The following is a 19155-nucleotide window of genomic DNA, read 5'->3' on the forward strand; positions in this document are numbered from 1 at the left end:
CAGCTTCAACATTGAGCTGCAAAAATGCTTTTCCCGCGGTAACATTTCGACAATAACCTGTTAGTTTATTACTAGGGGTGCAACGATATTCGTATCGATATTGAACCGTTCGATACAGTGCTTTCGGTTCGGTACACATATGTATCGAACAATACAAAATTTGTAATTTATTTTATCAACTTTCCTTCTGAAGATGCTGTCTGTGTTGAGCGCTCAGTGAATCTGCGTTCGACTACTCCGCCTAGGCTGCACTGTCGAGCGCAGATCCACTGAGCGCTCAACACAGACAGCATAGTCAGAAGGAAGAGCGCAGGGCAAGCTAGCAAGACAGAAGTTAAGCTCTCCTTGCAACATGGACCTCCCCCACCCTCATTCAGATCTGGTGTTTGGAATTATTTTGGTTTTCATGTGACGTATGACCCTGAAGGTAAGCGAGTCATGGACTAAAGTAAAACAGTATGTTGGATGTGCCATGCAATGCTTAATTACATGGGTGGGAACTAGTGTGTTAGCGCAGTTAGCTCGTTAACGTGTTGGCCGTCTAGCCCCATGCACGGGGCGATCGGCGGTAGCTCGTTAACGGAGATTTGCCGTGTTGTGGCGTTAAGGTCATTTCAACGAGATTAACCTGAAAGCACTAGTGGGAACACAATGAATATGACTGCACATTTACACCGACATCATCCTAGTGCAAAGACAAAAACAACAACCATGCTACTAACTTTACCCGAGTCATTTAGACAGCCGTTAGCACATGATTCTCCTTATGGGGACCTGATATGTTTAATATGCTGCTGAGAATATAGCCCAGAAGAAGCGGATAGTATAGCTTTTATTTTGGAAAGAGACATTTCTCTGTAATAAACTCTCTTTTCCAAAGATGAGTGATTCCTCAATCAGATACAGGGCTCGCAATATCGCTAGCCCGACGTCCTGGAGCTAGCGATTTTTCCAGTCGGGCTACCAAAATCTATCTCTTCCCTGCCCGTCGGGCTATTGTAGGAAGGAAAAATATATGTCAATGCTTTTGCATTCTTTCGGAAATGTAGCTGGGTAATTATGTCATTGGCATGGGTGAGCCACTGTCAATATGTGACATATTGAAATCGCGTTTGAATTTGCGCTTGTTTTTTGCTTTCACTTTGCAATCTCGCGAACTGTGTATAGAGAGCGACAGCACTGATCTGTGAGTGATGATAATTTGTGCACCAATTCCTCTGACATCGTCTTATCAATCGTTAGCTTACTATGCAAACATGACAAGTGAAATCTCCCGCAGCAAGCTTAAACATGTGAGAGGTTGATTGCGCAGAGAATCGCTGAGCTTATGTGAGTGCGTGTGTAAAACCAGCAGGATTTATATTTTAGTTCTGCTGAGCCAAATAAGACAGGTCAGGGTGAAGAAGTGACAGCCAAAGAAAAGCTTACCACAAAACGGAAAAGTTATGACAAATGAGACTATAAGGCAAAAAGAAAGTGCAGCTTTATGGTTTCATGGACAAAATAATTTCTGTGGCTGCAATATGACGAGCTAAATAACCAGGGGTGCACATAAGTGGTCCGCAGGTGCGCATTCGCTGTCAAAATAAAAAACACGCACAAGGGTTAGGGTTAAATTTAAAAACTGTACTTTTGAGTTAAAATATATATTTATAATTTTAATAAATGACAAATTAAAAAGGCATGAACATCTTTTTTGTATCGAAAATATATCGAACCGTGACACCAAAGTATTGAACCGAACCGAACCGTGAATTTTGTGTATCGTTGCACCCCTATTTATTACGGCACAGTGTTAAATGGTAAATGGTAAATGGCCTGCATTTGTATAGCGCTTTACTTAGTCCCTAAGGACCCCAAAGCGCTTTACACTACAATGTAGCCACAGCTGCCCTGGGGCGCACTGACAGAGGCGAGTGAAGTTAAAGTGATAGAGAGCACACAGTGTCTTTTGTGGTTCTGGCAACATCTCCTTGCAATATCAAATGGCAACATCTTCTATAATCAACTGTCCTGCTTGATCATGATCAGATCTACAGCTGCTAGTTTTGTAGGTTTTCATTGTGTTAGGTGATGCTCCTTTAAGTGACCTTCCAAATTCAACCAGTACCTCCAAAACTGATACATCACCTTTATTTGTTATGGAATCAATCAGTAGTCACTGTACCTTACTCAAATGAAGCAAACTAGCCAGCCTGGTAACCCGTCTGCATCTTCCAGTTTAATTTCAACTCACCCTTAAGCCTTTAGCTGTCAGCAATTATCTCCTGCCTAAAAATTCCCAGCATGCTTCACCGCCAGACCCTCTGTTCAGACCCCGACCAAGTCACTACCTGATTCAGGTTCCCTCACTCTTTCATCAAGTTTTCTCATCATCTGCACTTTCTTCTGATCTCTTTTCCTGGCGTTCCTTTTTCATGTTTGTTGGCACATTCAATAATGCTGGCACTTCATTCAGTGCAATCCCTGACAACCTGATTGAGGTCACGAGCCGCTCGTCATCTTAAGCCTGCCTACCAGTTAGAGTCTTCGACCTTTGTAACAGACAGTCATCAGTGCTTCTTGGGGATGGGCCATCAGTCTCCTCTGAGGGCTTCTCCAAACTGCAGCCTCAGTTCCTGCTCAGGCATCTGCCATTACCAACTAGAAACGCTGTCAAACCTGAATGAGGATGAGGTGTCAGCTGGTGAATTCTAGTGTTAGCCACATTGAGCTGCTGTGGGCAACAAGTTTCTTTTTTCCATATTTTTAGTTCATAGAGTTATTTGATCATGAGAAGGCTATAATAAAGTCAAATGATGCTTTTTCCAGAGATGGTTGTCATAGTGCTGCAGCTGCACAAACAAGGTTGTGAAATTGTCACTTACTGCCTCACTTTAAGGGTTACATGATTATATATATATATATTTATTGATTTATTGATTTATTGATTTATTTTTTTTTCAGGTTCAAATCATGCATTTTAACATGTCTATACAAACAGGATTTTTGATGTTTATGTTCCCACACCAGCTGCATACAAACAGGTATAGAAGAAAAATATACCCTTACCCCCCCAGGCGTTCAGTATCTGCAGTGAGTGTTAAACCACACATGAGAAGTGGCATATTATAGACCACATACACACATAGTCCTAGAGAGCCTTTTTCTCTTAAACACTCATAAAACATTTTGTTGCACTCACTACCATCTTTGCTCACAGCAGGACAAAAACAGTTCTTTGTGGCTGTTTTAATTTTGTGTAGTTGTCGTTTTAATCAGTTTTAAGGTTACACGTCAGAGTGAAACCGAGATGTCGCCTATTAGGTCTAACAAAGGAGACTGTTGTGTTCCATTATTGTTATAGTGTCGGGTAACACATAAACCAAAAGGGTTTTTTCCTACCTTTCATTGTGCCAAACCTTCAGAGATAAGCTATAAATCTTCTCATCATTATAGTTTTGGCCTTTTTAACTGCAGGTGTTCTATTGTACAGAAATGCTGATGTAATAAAAATTACATAACTTTTTCATGTAATGCTCATTGAAGTTTTCATCCTCGCTCATTCTTAATATCTACAAAATCCACTAGTACTGCTCTGGTATCTGCTCCTTTGTGTAAGGAGGAACAGGATGAACAGTGCCAGAGCTACGATATGACCTCCAGGAGAACACTGGTGTGAATGTCCAAATAATCTGAAACACACTTCATGAGAGTGGCTTAAGGGCCTGCTGTCCTCTGGTGGGTCCTGTGCTCAATGCTCAACACCATTGCGTTCAACTGGAATTTGCCATCGAATACCAGATTTGGCAGGTCTACCATGGGTTCCCAGATAGCAGCTTCACCCGGAGCACATGTGACAGATGTGAAAAGGTCTGGAGAAGCCGGTAACAACGTTATAGCTGTGTCCCAATTCAGGGTCTGCATCCTTCGGAGGACCCGGCCTTCTCGGTCTTCGGAGGACGCGGCCGACGTAGCGAAGTGCGAGGTTTGTGACATGGGACGGTCTAGCCTCCGTCGAGCTGCTCAGGTTGCCTAGTACCATGATACTAATCGCTGGAAACGTTTCATACAGCATTGTTTGACAGAGACATTTTTTATGTTCATTTGTTTGTTTTTATTTGAGCTTTGTTTGATTTGTTGAGTATCTGAGGCTGACACCACGGGACTATAAGAACATGATTGTTGGGCTTCATTTCTGTGCTGAATAGTCATTTTAAGATTAGCTAGTAAATAAAAATTAGCTTATGTTGTTCATGAGACTAAAGTCATCTCACTTTGGTAATGTAAACATAATATGGCCAATATTAAAGTTATTATTATATTAAACTTTAGTTATTGCAGCAGTGAACTTGAACTCCATGTCAAATACTGAGCCTCAGTAAAGATTGAAGTTGCAGTTATTTATATTTCCTATCACCTTAAATCTTCACTCAAAGACAAGTATCTCTGACAGTGTATATATAGATGTATTATATATAAGAGACAAATATTGCTCCTTTATTATGTTGGCATTAGTAAATGTGGCTCAGTGCTTACAAACATGTGTAAAAAGACAATTTACGAGCTGTGATAACTGTTTCTGATAAAATGAAGAGTAGACTGATATATGAAATACAGTGGGGCAAAAAAGTATTTAGTCAGCCACCGATTGTGAAAGTTCCCCCACTTAAAATGATGACAGAGGTCAGTAATTTGCACCAGAGGTACACTTCAACAGTGAGAGACAGAATGTGAAAAAAAAATCCATGAATCCACATGGTAGGATTTGTAAAGAATTTATTCGTAAATTAGGGTGGAAAATAAGTATTTGTTCACCTCAAACAAGGAAAATCTCTGGCTCTCACAGACCTGTAACGTCTTCTGTAAGAAGCTTTTCTGTCCCCCACTCGTTACCTGTATGAATGGCACCTGTTTGAACTCATCATCTGTATAAAAGACACCTGTCCACAGCCTCAAACAGTCAGACTCCAAACCCCGCCATGGCCAAGACCAAAGAGCTTTCGAAGGACACCAGGAAAAGTATTGTAGACCTGCACCAGACTGGGAAGAGTGAATCTACAATAGGCAAGCAGCTTGGTGTGAAAAATCAACTGTGGGAGCAATCATCAGAAAATGGAAGACATACAAGACCACTGATAATCTCCCTCGATCTGGGGCTCCACACAAGATCTCATCCCGTGGGGTCAAAATGATCATGAGAATGGTGAGCAAAGATCCCAGAACCACACGGGGGGACCTGGTGAATGACCTGCAGAGAGCTGGGACCACAGTAACAAAGGTCACCATCAGTAACACACTACAACGGCAGGGAATCAAATCCCGCAGTGCCAGACGTGTTCCGCTGCTGAAGCCAGTGCATGTCCAGGCCCGTCTGAAGTTTGCCAGAGAGCACATGGATGATACAGCAGAGGATTGGGAGAATGTCATGTGGTCAGATGAAACCAAAGTAGAACTTTTTGGTATAAACTCAACTCGTCGTGTTTGGAGGAAGAAGAATACTGAGTTGCATCCCAAGAATACCATACCTACTGTGAAGCATGGGGGTGGAAACATCATGCTATGGGGCTGTTTTTCTGCCAAGGGGACAGGACGACTGATCCGTGTTAAGGACAGAATGAATGGGGCCATGTATCGTGAGATTTTGAGCCAAAACCTCCTTCCATCAGTGAGAACTTTGAAGATGAAACGAGGCTGGGTCTTCCAACATGACAATGATCCAAAACACACCCGGGCAACAAAGGAGTGGCTCCGTAAGAAGCATTTGAAAGTCCTGGAGTGGCCTAGCCAGTATCCAGACCTCAACCCCATAGAAAATCTGTGGCGGGAGTTGAAAGTCCGTGTTGCTCGGCGACAGCCCCAAAACATCACTGCTCTCGAGAAGATCTGCATGGAGGAATGGGCCAAAATACCAGCTACTGTGTGTGCAAACCTGGTAAAGACCTATAGTAAACGTTTGACCTCTGTTATTGCCAACAAAGGTTATGTTACAAAGTATTGAGTTGTATTTTTGTTATTGACCAAATACTTATTTTCCACCCTGATTTACGAATAAATTCTTTACAAATCCTACCATGTGGATTCATGGATTTTTTTTTCACATTCTGTCTCTCACAGTTGAAGTGTACCTCTGGTGCAAATTACTGACCTCTGTCATCATTTTAAGTGGGGGAACTTGCACAATTGGTGGCTGACTAAATACTTTTTTGCCCCACTGTATTCCTTTATTGGGTGAGAAAATCAGACCATGTCATAACTGCTTTAAGTCATACAGAATAGATATCAGAGCCTTAAACAGGCTGACTTCTGCTAAATGGGTCAAACTGGGCAGAAAGTATACAAACACATAACATCCTTATAGAATATGATGTAACACTATAGATCAACTTACCTCAGAATATATAAAGCATATGAGCAATATGATGCAACAAACACAGCAGTGCTACTAATGCAAAAAAAACGCTGTCTCAGTGTGGACGGGAGGCCAAAACGAAGACAAAATGATGCGTTTTCAAACGAAAATGAATTAGTGTGGACGTAGCCTGAGGGAACAATGGGCTGGGAGGTCAGTTCATTTCCCATAATTATGCAAATTCTCATGACACTTAACAGCGTACAGTATGTTACTCTGTTTGTGTTGGGGGACCCGATCCTTGGGGTGGACCAATTGGGATTTGAAACCCACAGAGATGTAGTGTTTAGAAAAATGCGTCTCAAGTGCTCCGATACTCCTGACTCATACAGGAACACTACAGGTTTTCGCTTAGGCAGCAGTTGTCCTTCTCTCCTGGATTGGCTGGAGCCTTCTTTTGGCGCCTTCCCAGCTTTGACAAAAGTTCAGCTGGGATAACCATCTTTACTCAGGGCCTTCTTGTCAAGAGGGCCATTTACATGGAAAGGGAAAGACCATCTCTGAATCGAGGAAGGGGCCTAAGGGTACATCTTTCACCATCTTACAATGCTGTGATTGCAGCCGTTCCCCAACTCTCTGTGAATGGTCCTCATGGCCATCTCGCCCTATGACAGCTGGGATAGGCTCCAGCGCCCCCCGCGACCCTGAAAAGGATAAGCGGAAGCGAATGGATGGATGGATGGATGGATGGCTTTAAAACCAAGTTGACTCTGCAAGTACTAACATCACTAATGTCACATAACTTTGCCGACATGTGGCCAATAGTAATGTTTTAAAGTTCTTCGTTGTCAAACATATGCACATAAATAAGTGGCATAATATTCAGTACTTGCTTTTAAAAGTTTATTCTTCGGCTGCCCCGTTTCAGCCATCCGCCTTTTTTTTTTTTTAAATTATCCACACTCAACGCCGCGCTATGAATTCTGGGATATGTTGGGCCACAAAGGATACACCGACCCATCCTTCAAATTTGGGGAAATGAAGGACGCATTTGGAGCAGTGATGTAATTGGCCAGCTTATGCTGCCTGTAACATCGTTCAGCATGACTGGTACTACCAAACCGGTCATGGCTACAACTGTAGCTTGCCTCCACCAGTGTATGAATGTGAGAGTGAATGAATAGTGGTATTGCAAAGCGGTATTGTAAAGTGGTATTGTTCTGTGCCCCTGTACCAGTTTCCTTTGTTAGAATTCCCACTGCCTTTGTAAATCTAGTATTTCACGTAGTTCAGTATCACTCCTGTTTGCTAAGGTTATTAAAGTCTCATGTTATTCCTCTTAGTTCAGTGTTTTCATAGTTCACAGTTGCATTATGGTCTCCCCCTTGAAAATAAAGTTCTGTTAATTATGCTCACCCGTGCCTCACTGTGTGATCTGCACTTGAGTCTGGTTGTCTGGGTTGGCCTCGGCCATGACTCTACAGCCTAGGCAATGGTACCCTTACTGCTATTAGATATCCAGATGAAATCCTTGGATCTACTGTCAGACTAGTGGGTCCTGAGTTCCTCCTGGTGCACATCTTCAAGAGTATGCAGACAGTTGATCTGCATACAGTGGGTAAAATAAGTCTTGAACAAGTCACCAATTTTCTAGGTAGATATATTTCTAACAGTGCTATTGGCATGAAATGAATTCAGTTGTGAATAAAAATCAAATAACCACTGAAGAAGATTTTATTTTACATTCTGAGTTCATCAGAATTAAATTCATCATACCAGTACCTGTTCTCCAAGTACATCTTTAGTAAATGGACCTCTTAATGTATGTATCCAAAATGAGTTTGGGCATCCCTTTCTTTTAATATTAACAGTTTAATGTTATCTGTGCTAATCGGAAATGTCTCAGATGTACCATTAATTGGCAACTGCACAAGCCATTTTCCATCAGTGCAGTCGGTAACACAGTCTCCACTGTTCCTACAATTGTTGATGAACACATTGGACTGACAAGCTACACTCATATCTGACACTTCATGTACCAATACCTTTTCTCAGGGTTAAGTTGAACTCCAGCTGCAGCCTCTGGGGCTCTTCACTATCGGCTATATTGCAATCACATATCTATACATCTTTATTGGCACCAAAATCACAATAGTCTCCTAGCTTCTACATTCTCGCCAAGGCGTTGGGAACGTTGATGGACATTTGTGAATTTTGTAATGCCTGGGCTCAAACATTTTATACGAATTATCCTTAACATATTGTTTGTCTCTTGGTCCAGTTTAGTAGCAACTCAAAAGCAGGAAAAACGTTGCCTCCAGATCGGCCATTCTGCTGGTTGAGTAAGGCCAAACAAATCAGGTTCAAATGATAGGATTCTATGGCAGCCACAAGATAAATCAGTTTATACATTCAGGTTTATGAAAACAATTTATTTCAAAACATTAATGTATATTTTATAGTAGTTTAGCATTTGATTTGTTGGTTACCTGTTGAGAATCTTTTGGCTATATTTATGTTTGCTTTCTGAAGCAAAAAGCTAAACCAAAATGCACAGTCTGTGTTCTGAGTGTTTGGTTTGTGAAAGTAGATGAGGCCTCTTTGGTCATTTCCTTTTAAAACCATACATGCACATACATACACTTGTATGATGGCACACATGCATATGTAATGTTACTGCGCTTTGGCAGGAAATAACACTGATACTGCAAAGTGGCGGCTCTTTTTAGCCCCGTGTGATTAGATTAGTGAAGAAGATGGTTTCTGCTGCCACCATTGCTGTGTTTTTGCTCTGCTGCTACTTCAGTGCTTCCTCAGGTACGGTACAAATAATCTTATTATTCTGTCTGGTTTATTTTTTAGCTCTAAAATCCAATCTTACTGATTATGATTTTATCTATCTATCTATCTATCTATCTATCTATCTATCTATCTATCTATCTATCTATCTTATATTTTTTTCTTGTTTTTTAAATAAAAAAGTTAAGGTTTTGTAGTTCTTAAGCAATTACAAACACATAATTTGCTTTTCTAATATTATCTGATTATATCATCTGATTCCTCACCTTCTTTTCTGTTTCAAAGGCTCTCAGGATGATTGTGTTTATGCTGCAACAGGCTCAAGCTTTACTGTGCCCCTTAAACATGAGTTGAAGGAGTCAGCTAACCTGAGATGGTTCAAGGACAGAACCATAATCTTTTATCGCAGAGGTAAATATGTGATCACGGGGAAAAATTATTATGTGGATTCAACTGGATCACTGAAGCTGACACGACTGACCAAAGACATGTCAGGACGATACATCCCAGAGGTTACCAATGCAGATGGACTAAATGTGGGACATTTACCAAGTGTGCGTTTATGTGTATTAGGTAAGTAACAACACATTATACATATATTTATTGTGTTTGTACTTCTTCTATAACAACAACCAAGTGTGCTAATGTATCAGAAGCTGTTCCAGTCACACTCTGTGATTAAGTGTTTGCTTTTATTTTAAAGTTACTGTTCAGTTTTATCAATCAACAGTACTTGTTATTATCAGCATTAGTTTATATAATGTTGATATAAATTTTCTTTGCTCAGACCCCGTGAAGAAGCCCAAAGTGACGATGACGTGTATTGAGGCACAAAAAAATGTCAGTTTTAGTTGCAATATTGGTCAGGTCAGTACAATATTTACATTTTATGCTTCATATGTATATATATATATATATATATATATATATATGTGTGTGTGTGTGTGTGTGTGTGTTACACATGTAATGTTTTACTTATATTTACATTATTTAAATTTCATTTTGAGCATTAAGTAGCTTACTCATAATTAAACTGCTGAAGATTATGTAGACAAAGGCCTCATTTCTCATCTACTGAAACTAATTCAAGTTTTTACCTGTGCTGTCAATAAGCGTCCACTCACAAATGTTGTTTCAGCACAGTTTGAGTCTCTATGCGTCTATTACTTAATTATATAGGCTGTGGAATTAACCAGAGTGTAGGAAAAGATAAATATTTTACTAAGTTTAGCCAAGTTTGGCTTTTTATGTTAGACTTACACTCAAAACCTTCAATTAATCCACACATTGAGTTTTCTCCCACAGGATGACACGATCGAATGGTTAATGAATGCTAAACGGTTGGCAGAAAAAGGGAAGACGGTGATGAGAGTAGCCAAAGACGTGGCAAACGGCCATTTCTCTTGCAATGTTTCTAACATCATCAGCTCTGAGATCAGTCTGCCTGTTCAACAAAACTGCTATAAGCCTGGTAAGTATTATGTGCTATCAAGTGCACAAATCTTCAAATGTGCCTTTTTCCAAATGTTCATCAACTGAAGTCGTCATTTTATTTAACTCATATGCTAACAAGATACTTTTCTTCTCCTTTTATTTTAAAGCTTTTGCCCTGAAACACTATTTGGAATTATAAAAATATCTGCTGATTGTCAATGATTTTTTCAGTTTAAAAGTTGTATCTTATTGTACATTATTCTCACAAAATGCTCTCTCAAAGTAACTGGGACGAAAAAGTAAAAAAACAAACAAACAAAGCAAACAGAAAAACTGTGACAAGCTAACAGTAAACAGCCAATAGCAAAGATCTATCGACAGTAATGTATAATATAAATATAGAATCACAGCACAGGCGAATTCTCCATGTCTTTCGAGCATGTCTCAGTGCAGTCCTTCATGTTTTAGTTTCTGTTACTTCTGTAGCTGTTCTGTCATCTTATTGTCTCTCTAGAAAGACTTCCAGTGTTGTGTTTGCTCAGATTTGTGGGTTTTTTTCTATTATATTTTATCTGTTTCCATTGTGTTATATTGAACTTTTATCGATTTATATTTTTGCAGCATTTTCCATTTAATCAGGGTCAAAATACTTTATTAATCCTGAGGTAATTATGTTGTAACAGTTGCTGCAAGACAATGAGAACAGTGACAGACTGAACTAAAATAATTATTACAATATATTACAAAATATAAGAAATAGCTCTAATATATACAAATATCCAGAATATTACAGAGATGAAATTTATATGGCATTTTACTCTAAACTGTAAAACTTGTTTTTTTGTGCTGTGTGCCAAAGGATGGAACTATTGCACTGTGTACTGTGCGCTCGATGGACAAGATGTACAGGGAGATATCCACGGGCAGGAATGATTTCCTGTGTTGTTAAGCGGTGCATTCGGGTAATCTCCTGTGACTGGCCAGCAGGTCAAAGAGTGCATCCAGCATTGTTCTTATCTTGGACAACAGCCGCCTCTCTGACACCACCTGAAGGGAGTCCAACTCCATCCCCACAAAATTACTGGGCTTGTGGATCAGTTTATTGAGTCATTTTGCATCTGCAACCCTCAACCTGCTGCCCCAGAACGTAACAGCACAGAGGATTGCGTGATGGGGCAGCAGGTTGAGGTTTGCAGATGCAAAAATCACTCAATAAACTGATCCGCAAGCTCAGTAATGGTGTAGTCTGTTTGATCAGGGCCACCGTAGCAATAACTTCCTAAGGTCTAAGCAAGTCATTTTTATCCTCGATAGACAAGAATAAATTGTGTCATTTTAGTATTCTTTTTTTTTTTAAATCAGAAACCAACACAAAAACAATATCATTATGTGAATATCCAGGGTGCACCACCAAGAAAAAAATAGATACGATTTTTAAAAAACATAACAATTTTAAAACTGTTTCGCCATTTTAAATTCAACTTGGAAGAAAGAATCTAAATATCAAAACATTTTTTTATCCAAATTTCTGGAGGATAAGCATTTGTGATGGCTGCAGTTACAGCCGCACTGTGGTAATATCTGTCAAACATGAGTGTTACAGAGGCTTACACATAACACTACACTCACATTTTTCTTTTATTAAATATAGGATTTAATTTACAGGGTAATAAAGAATTGGTTTTGGTTTAAATGTATTTACTTATACAATCACATAATACTGTATTCTAAAATAAGTGCGCACATTTTAGTTTACATTGTTATGTATGTATGATTTAATCTCTGTTTTCTGAGTGGCTGCTGCTCCCATTACCTTGGTTGATGAGCTAACATCAAACACGGGAAAGGGGGTGGAGCAAGCCTATATGGAGACCTGCAAATTTGGTCACACCACAATTCTGGATCATGGGGTTAATAAAAAACCCTTTTTTGACTTTAACCTCTGCCGGAGTTCCATCTCAGCATTAACCTGAACTCCTAAGCAGGTTCATACTGTATATGGAAAGATATCAAAAAGCTGAGGTAAACATGCTCTTTGCTTGCAGTGTTTCTGTAATCAGCCAGTTTATCACAAATGCTTAAAGCCTTGTGAATATTATGTGCTGAAATGACCATTTTATCATAAACATCTACAAATACATTTTTCTTCTTGTATTATTTTGAAGTTTTCCCTGATGTATGTGACACTGACGTCTGTATTCCAGTGCGCAGTGGAGCAGGTATGTTATGTTACAGTTATGCTGAAATAAAACACAAATTCACTGTTTTTTACATGCATAGTTCACTGTTGTTTTTGTCTTTCCCCATCAGGTATTCTTCTGTTGGTGATCCTCACTGCCATTGTTTGCTGTACTCATAAAAAAGCAAAAGTCATAAAGGGTAAGATTATTATTATTATTATTATTATTATTATTATTATTATTATTATTATTATTATTATTGTTACAAGCAAACTCCAGCCTGTGGCACTTTGCATGAAAACACAGGCATGTTTGTCAATTTATTGTGTTATTGTAATCTCCATTATTACAGTGCATATAGTGAGATGGCAAAAAAGGCTTTAAAACATATTTATTGTTCTTCTTCTGCCACCGAGGGGGAATCGCTACCTTATCTAGGAGGAGGTGTTTGTGTTTCTCAGGGATCCCAAGGGCTACATTGTCTTTTGCTTTTGCCCGCTGGTATGGTCTTCCATGGCAAATTGGTCCTGTGTGAGGAACCAGACAAAGAGTAGTCGAAGATCCAGGGAGCAGTTCACCCTCCCCAGAATAGGGTTACCGGGGCCCTGCCCTGGAGCCAGGCGCAGAGAGAGTGCCTGAAGGCGAGCGCCTGGTGGCCTTAGTCCATGGGGACCCTCCTGTAGGCTACACCACCTGCAGGAGGCACCGTAGAGAAGTGTGTACTGGGTGGCAGTGTGTGCAAACCACAGTTTGTCCATAACAAACACCATGTTTGAACATGAGGGTCTCCATAAGTGGACGTGGCACCAGGACACCTAGGCCACAGATTGATGATCTATAAATCCATGATTTATTTGCATCATCAGACTGCAGCCATATGTTTTGGACACTCAGGTAAAGAGGGGTGGTGAGCTGTCACCTGATCACCATGTATTGGTAAGTCGGATCAGATGGTGGAGGAGTTGCTGGACAGACCTAGGATGCTTAAACGTATAGTGAGGGTGCGCTGGTTGATGGCCTCCAGCTCACACTGAAGCAGTTTGCAGTTCAGTGTGAAGCGGCAGAAATGAGAATCAGCACCTCCAAGTCTGAGGCCATGGTCCTCAGCCGGAAAAGGGTGGAGTGCCAACTCCGGGACAGGGACGACTTACTGCCCCAGCTGGAGGAGTTTAAGTATCTCAGGGTCTTGCAAAAACACTCTTTCCTATTGGTGGAAAAATGTACCACTTCGACCAATCAAAACATGATATGGCAACATGGCATTTGGTTGTTTAGGAAGAGGGGGAAGTTTTAGGAGCTACAGCTTTACAATGTACAATTCATATATGCATTTCAAGCTACAAAAATGATTTGTTACTTTTTGTGTTTGTTACAGTAAAAAATATAACCTTTTTCAACTCTGATTTTATGTTTTTGTCTGATTTTAGATTGTGCATTAATTATGTTAATACAGCATGTCAAAATGAAAACATAATTGTAAATCCAGACATGTAAGATTGTGCTGAAAAGATTGATACCAAACAAGGCAAGATAAATACTTTTTAAAGGTGAAATGTGGAGGTAAAATCAAAAGTAGTCAAAAACAGCCATTATAGCCTGGACCCCAGAGGGTTAAACATTTTTTAAAGTACCACAATAGTTACTTTTCCTAGTAATTAGTTACTTTTATAATATTGTAACTCAGTTACTAACTTATTTACTTTTTTGAAGAAGTAACTATTAAATATAACTGATTACTTTTTAAAAGTAACTTGCCCAACACTGCACAAAGCAATCCAAATTCACAAACCCTGCAAACACCACCACAGTGTCCATTCTCTGCACTATGCTCATTCAAATTAAAAAATTTTGTATTTTTTTGTAGCTGACCAAATACTATCAAACCTATGGTGCTATTCATAGCAGAATTTGCTTTTTACCTAAAATACTGAGCTATGGCTTTAATTCTGCAAGTCTGACATGTAATCTTGTGTTAACAGATAAGGATGAGCTTCCACTGAAACAGCAACATCATCATCAGAAGCAGCCGGTTGGTAGCGTCCCGGAGCCTGACTTCTGTGCAGACTGTGGTCTGGAGGGAGACAACAGGATATAATGTAATCATTATTCAGACAACAAGCTGTTAATACCTCTACTTTTTTCCTCTAGACCAGTTCATCTTGGCTGTTAGACCCTTCAAGACTTCAATGACTTATGTAATCTTTCTGGCATTTTTTTTCTTTCTGTCTGATTCAAAGATTCCCAGGATGTTTTTGACCTGTATGGTGCAACAGGTAGTATCTTTATTGTTTGTCTGAAACCAAGCTGGGCAAAAAATTGACCTTAAAATGGAAACACAATGATGAGAAAGTCTTTTCACAAAGAAAAGTGAAGGACATGGCATATCCAAACCAACAAGCCTGAAGACAAACAACTTGAGAAACGTTGTTTCAATGAATATGGAAAATTAGAAAAACAAAATGATCTTTATTTGTTGTGGGTAGCTAACAACAGAGTAGATTTATTGTGGTTATATGTTTTGATTTTTAATCTACTCATTAAAAACTGCTACATCTGTGATGCATCAAAAGCTGTCATAAGCACCTTTGTCATCAGTCTTTATTTAATGCATCATCAGCAATTCTTCATATAATATAATATTAATGTATAAACATTATATAGTCATAATACAATCTCAGGTTATGTGCAGACAGTGTTGGGGAGGTTACTTTTAAAATGTATTCCACTACAGATTACAGAATACATGCCCCAAAATGTATTTTGTAATGTATTCTGTTACGTTACTCAATGAGAGTAACGTATTCTGAATACTTTGGATTACTTAATATATTATCATGCTTTTTACAACTACATGAATGTACTATTGCTGTGTGACTTATTACTATTACTGCAGGTTACTCGCCATACCAATACCAACTAGATTTTTAATTCTTAATATAAATGAGTAACAGTAGGTGCACATTAGGTAAAGCTGCACTTTTTGCAGTGATCTCATATAGAAAACTATTCTGCGCGAATATAAAACAGGTTCGTGGCTCCGAACCGTAGTAAAGGGACCTCTGGCTAATACGTTGGGTTCCGTGTTGAGCTCGTAGCCGAAAACTAGCTTTTCTTTGTTGTCTGGATCAACTTTGCTAGCGGGAGCCAGAGAAAAGCTGCTCTAACTGAACTTATTGTTTTGGAGAAAAACATGAACACAGTGTACAGTTGCGTGTTAGCAGCTTACTTACAACTGGGCTACATTCAGCTTACCCATGAGGCTACATTCGTTAGGGCGATGCCTGTAACACTTTGCCTATTGCCTTCATATTAAATAATTTTTTTAATAATCAATTTTATAAATATTTCTTCAAGTCATTATGTGGGCTGTAGGTGACATGGGCCACGAGATTGAGACACAGGCATTAGAGCCTCTTAATGTGAGTTTTGTTTGGGTTTCCACCGACGTGGAATTACCAAAAATAGAGAGGGGACAGCCGAACATATGAAACAGGAAAACACAGCCGTGCACTCCCTTTATTTCAACAAAGTAACTGTATTCTGAATAACACCTTTTTAAATGGTAACTGTAACGGAATACAGTTACTCATATTTTGTATTTTAAATACAATACATGTATTACGTTACTCCCCAACACTGTGTGCAGAACTCTGTAGTGATGAAGAATTGCACAGGAAATTCAGAAGCCACGTTTAGCCCTTTGCACACATACTGGTCACTACAGTGGACAGCTATTCAAAGGCTGTGTGCTTGTATTTGTGTCAGTGTTGATGGTATACTTGCACATAAACCACTACACTGGGCACTGATGTGTCTATACCCTGCCACCCACTGGTCGTTTGATGTTACTATAGATGTATAGTAGCCTACGATACACCTTGGTAGATTCTATGTGCAATAATTCTCATATGCAATATTACTTCTTGTCAATCCCTATATATAGATATATTTTCAATACACGTGTCCATATTTATGTTTCCAGATTGTTTGTATAGTGCACTTTCTATACTGTGCTCTTTGTGCAGTTTTCATTTTTGCTGCTTTTGTCTTGCACTGTCCACTTTTCTGCAATAACAATGCAGATTTTCCACTTGTGGGACAAATAAATACAGATTTGCTGCGTGTGTGTGTGTGTGTGTGTGTGTGTGTGTGTGTGTGTGTGTGTGTGTGTGTGTGTGTGTGTGTGTGCGCGTGCAACATTGGCATTTGTTTACTCAGATCCAACCAAGGCAGGCCAAACCTCTGTGTTACAACCTACAGAAATTCCTGCCGTATACAAAAGACACACATTCGCAAAATATGGGTGCACAAGTCTGTTTTATTTCAAAGTGTTTCAAACTTTACAGCGTTTGCAGACCCAGTGTCCATCATCCCTGCATTTGGCACAGGTGAATTTGTGACATGTTGCACAGGTAAACCTGCTGCGATTTCTCTTGCAGCTCTCTTGCACCTGGCACTGCGTTGTCTTTACAGCCGCAGCAGCTGCAGCAGCTTCAGCAGCCTGCCTCTGTGCTAATATTTCCTTGTGCTGCCTGAATCGGCACAAATTGTACAAAATGTAGGCATTCACCGCCGCCAGGTCCAGCATATTGTAGAAAACTGCTACTGGCCACCTGCGTGTTGCTGCTCTTATGAAATACATCCGCACCATTTGGTCCAACACGTCTACACCACACTGTAAAAGCAGAGAGAGAGAGTCATGAGTATGTGTGCTTTTTTTCTATAGGCCTATATAGCACACATCAGAAGACATTGTAGCACTAGTGTAAAATTATACACACATTCACATACCTTCATGTGGTTATAGTCTGTTATTGTGTTGGGTTTCCTCTTTCTGCCGTCACCGATCGTCACGTCTTGGTGCATGGAAATTAGAACACACACAGTCTTGTGTTTTTTTGGGGGGGTTTAGGTGCATAAATTGTCAAGGAGACACTGCCGCTTTTAAACACGGAAGTGGAGAGTACCTCTCACTGTGCAGTGTCTTTTTCAAATTGAGGAAGTTCACGCCGGACTTTATACACTGTGCCCAGTATTGTTTTTTTGCACTGCAACAGTCTGTGCAACAGTGAAGTAAAGAAATTGACCGTTGTGACATTTCTCCCATCATCCAAAAACGGCTCCATCAGTTTCATGACCACGTTCTCTGCCAGCCTCTCTCCCTTCTGACAACTGGGGTCCTTTCCCAAGTAAGGAGATGCACTGCAGACATATTTGGTCTCCAAGTCAGTGGCCATCCAGAACTTGATCCAAAAGTTGTCTGGATTGGTTGCCGTGTACTGTGTGAATGGGGAATGCAATGCCACTCCTACACATACACAGTGTTGGGGAGTAACGGAATACATGTACCGCCGTTACGTATTTAAAATACAAAATATGAGTAACTGTATTCCGTTACAATTACTGTTTAAAAAGGTGGTATTTAGAATACAGTTACTTTGTTGAAATAAATGGATTACACTGCGGTATTTTCCTGTTTCATATTGTCGCGGGTCAGGACTGTTTGGGTTTTGTTTGACAGCTACGTTCTGTTGTTCCAGGCGGCAGCGTTACGGTTGCCATGGTTACAGGGTGACGCGCTCTCTCTGCGTGTTTCCTGGGTGAGAGAGCGCCTTTTTGTTGTTGTTGTTGTGCTAAGCTAATAGGCAGAATGCTACAGGTATAGCCCTAAAGGATGTAGCCTCATGGGCAGTGTAGTCCGTGCTGCAGGGAGAATGGACTGCCATACACGTTATGTGTCTGTGAGCGCGAGGAGGGAGAAAAAGGAAAAGTACGAGTTGTCATCGAGCAAAAACGGGAGCTGGAAGCATGTAAATAAAATAATAACCACTGCAGCCAAAAAGAGTGCCTGACGAGCCCAGTTCTAAGTAAGCTATTAAGACTCGACTGTACACTGTGTTCGTGTTTTCCTCCGAAACAATAAGTTTCGTTGGAGCAGCCTTTCAACGCCTCTCTCTGTCTCTCATTAGCAAACTTGACCCAGACAACAAAGTAAAGTTATTTTTCGGCTATGAGCCCGACACAGAACCCGACGTTTGAGCCGCAGACCTTCAGTAATAGTAATAAATCACATTCATGTAGCTGTAAACAGCATGATAATATGTTAAGTAATCCAAAGTATTCAGAATACGTTACTCTCATTGAGTAACGTAACAGAATTACATTACAAAATACATTTTGGGGCATGTAATCTGTAATCTGTAGTGGAATACATTTTAAAAGTAACCTTCCCAACACTGCACATACACAGTCACAATGGAACAATAGAAGATCTGTGCTGAGAGTCAAGGAACTCCACTGCTGAATGCAGGAACGATGTATATTGTGAATGTGTGTCTTTCATATTTGCAGGTTAGTCAGTGTGTGGGATATTTTGTAGAGATACGGCAGGCATTTCTGAAGATTGTAACA

At 40.0% G+C, this 19155-nt stretch overlaps 2 protein-coding genes across 2 annotated transcripts in view; both read left to right on the forward strand.

Annotated features, from left to right (window-relative positions):
- LOC146681826 (uncharacterized) overlaps nt 1–19155 on the forward strand; it is a 113487-nt gene that overhangs the window by 55732 nt on the left and 38600 nt on the right. The window lies entirely within an intron of this gene.
- LOC146681830 (cell adhesion molecule CEACAM5-like) lies at nt 9088–14989 on the forward strand. The gene is made up of 7 exons (XM_085447392.1): nt 9088–9148; nt 9416–9703; nt 9918–9997; nt 10436–10601; nt 12730–12783; nt 12875–12943; nt 14724–14989. The coding sequence occupies exons 1-7, from the start codon at nt 9088–9090 to the stop codon at nt 14837–14839; spliced, it is 834 nt and encodes a 277-aa protein (XP_085303518.1). The 3' UTR covers nt 14840–14989.

This window comes from Copadichromis virginalis, linkage group LG23 (genome assembly GCF_057382275.1).
Source record: "Copadichromis virginalis isolate Kocher_CV1m ecotype Utaka linkage group LG23, C_Virginalis_male_GT1.1, whole genome shotgun sequence".
Taxonomy (NCBI): domain Eukaryota; kingdom Metazoa; phylum Chordata; class Actinopteri; order Cichliformes; family Cichlidae; genus Copadichromis; species Copadichromis virginalis.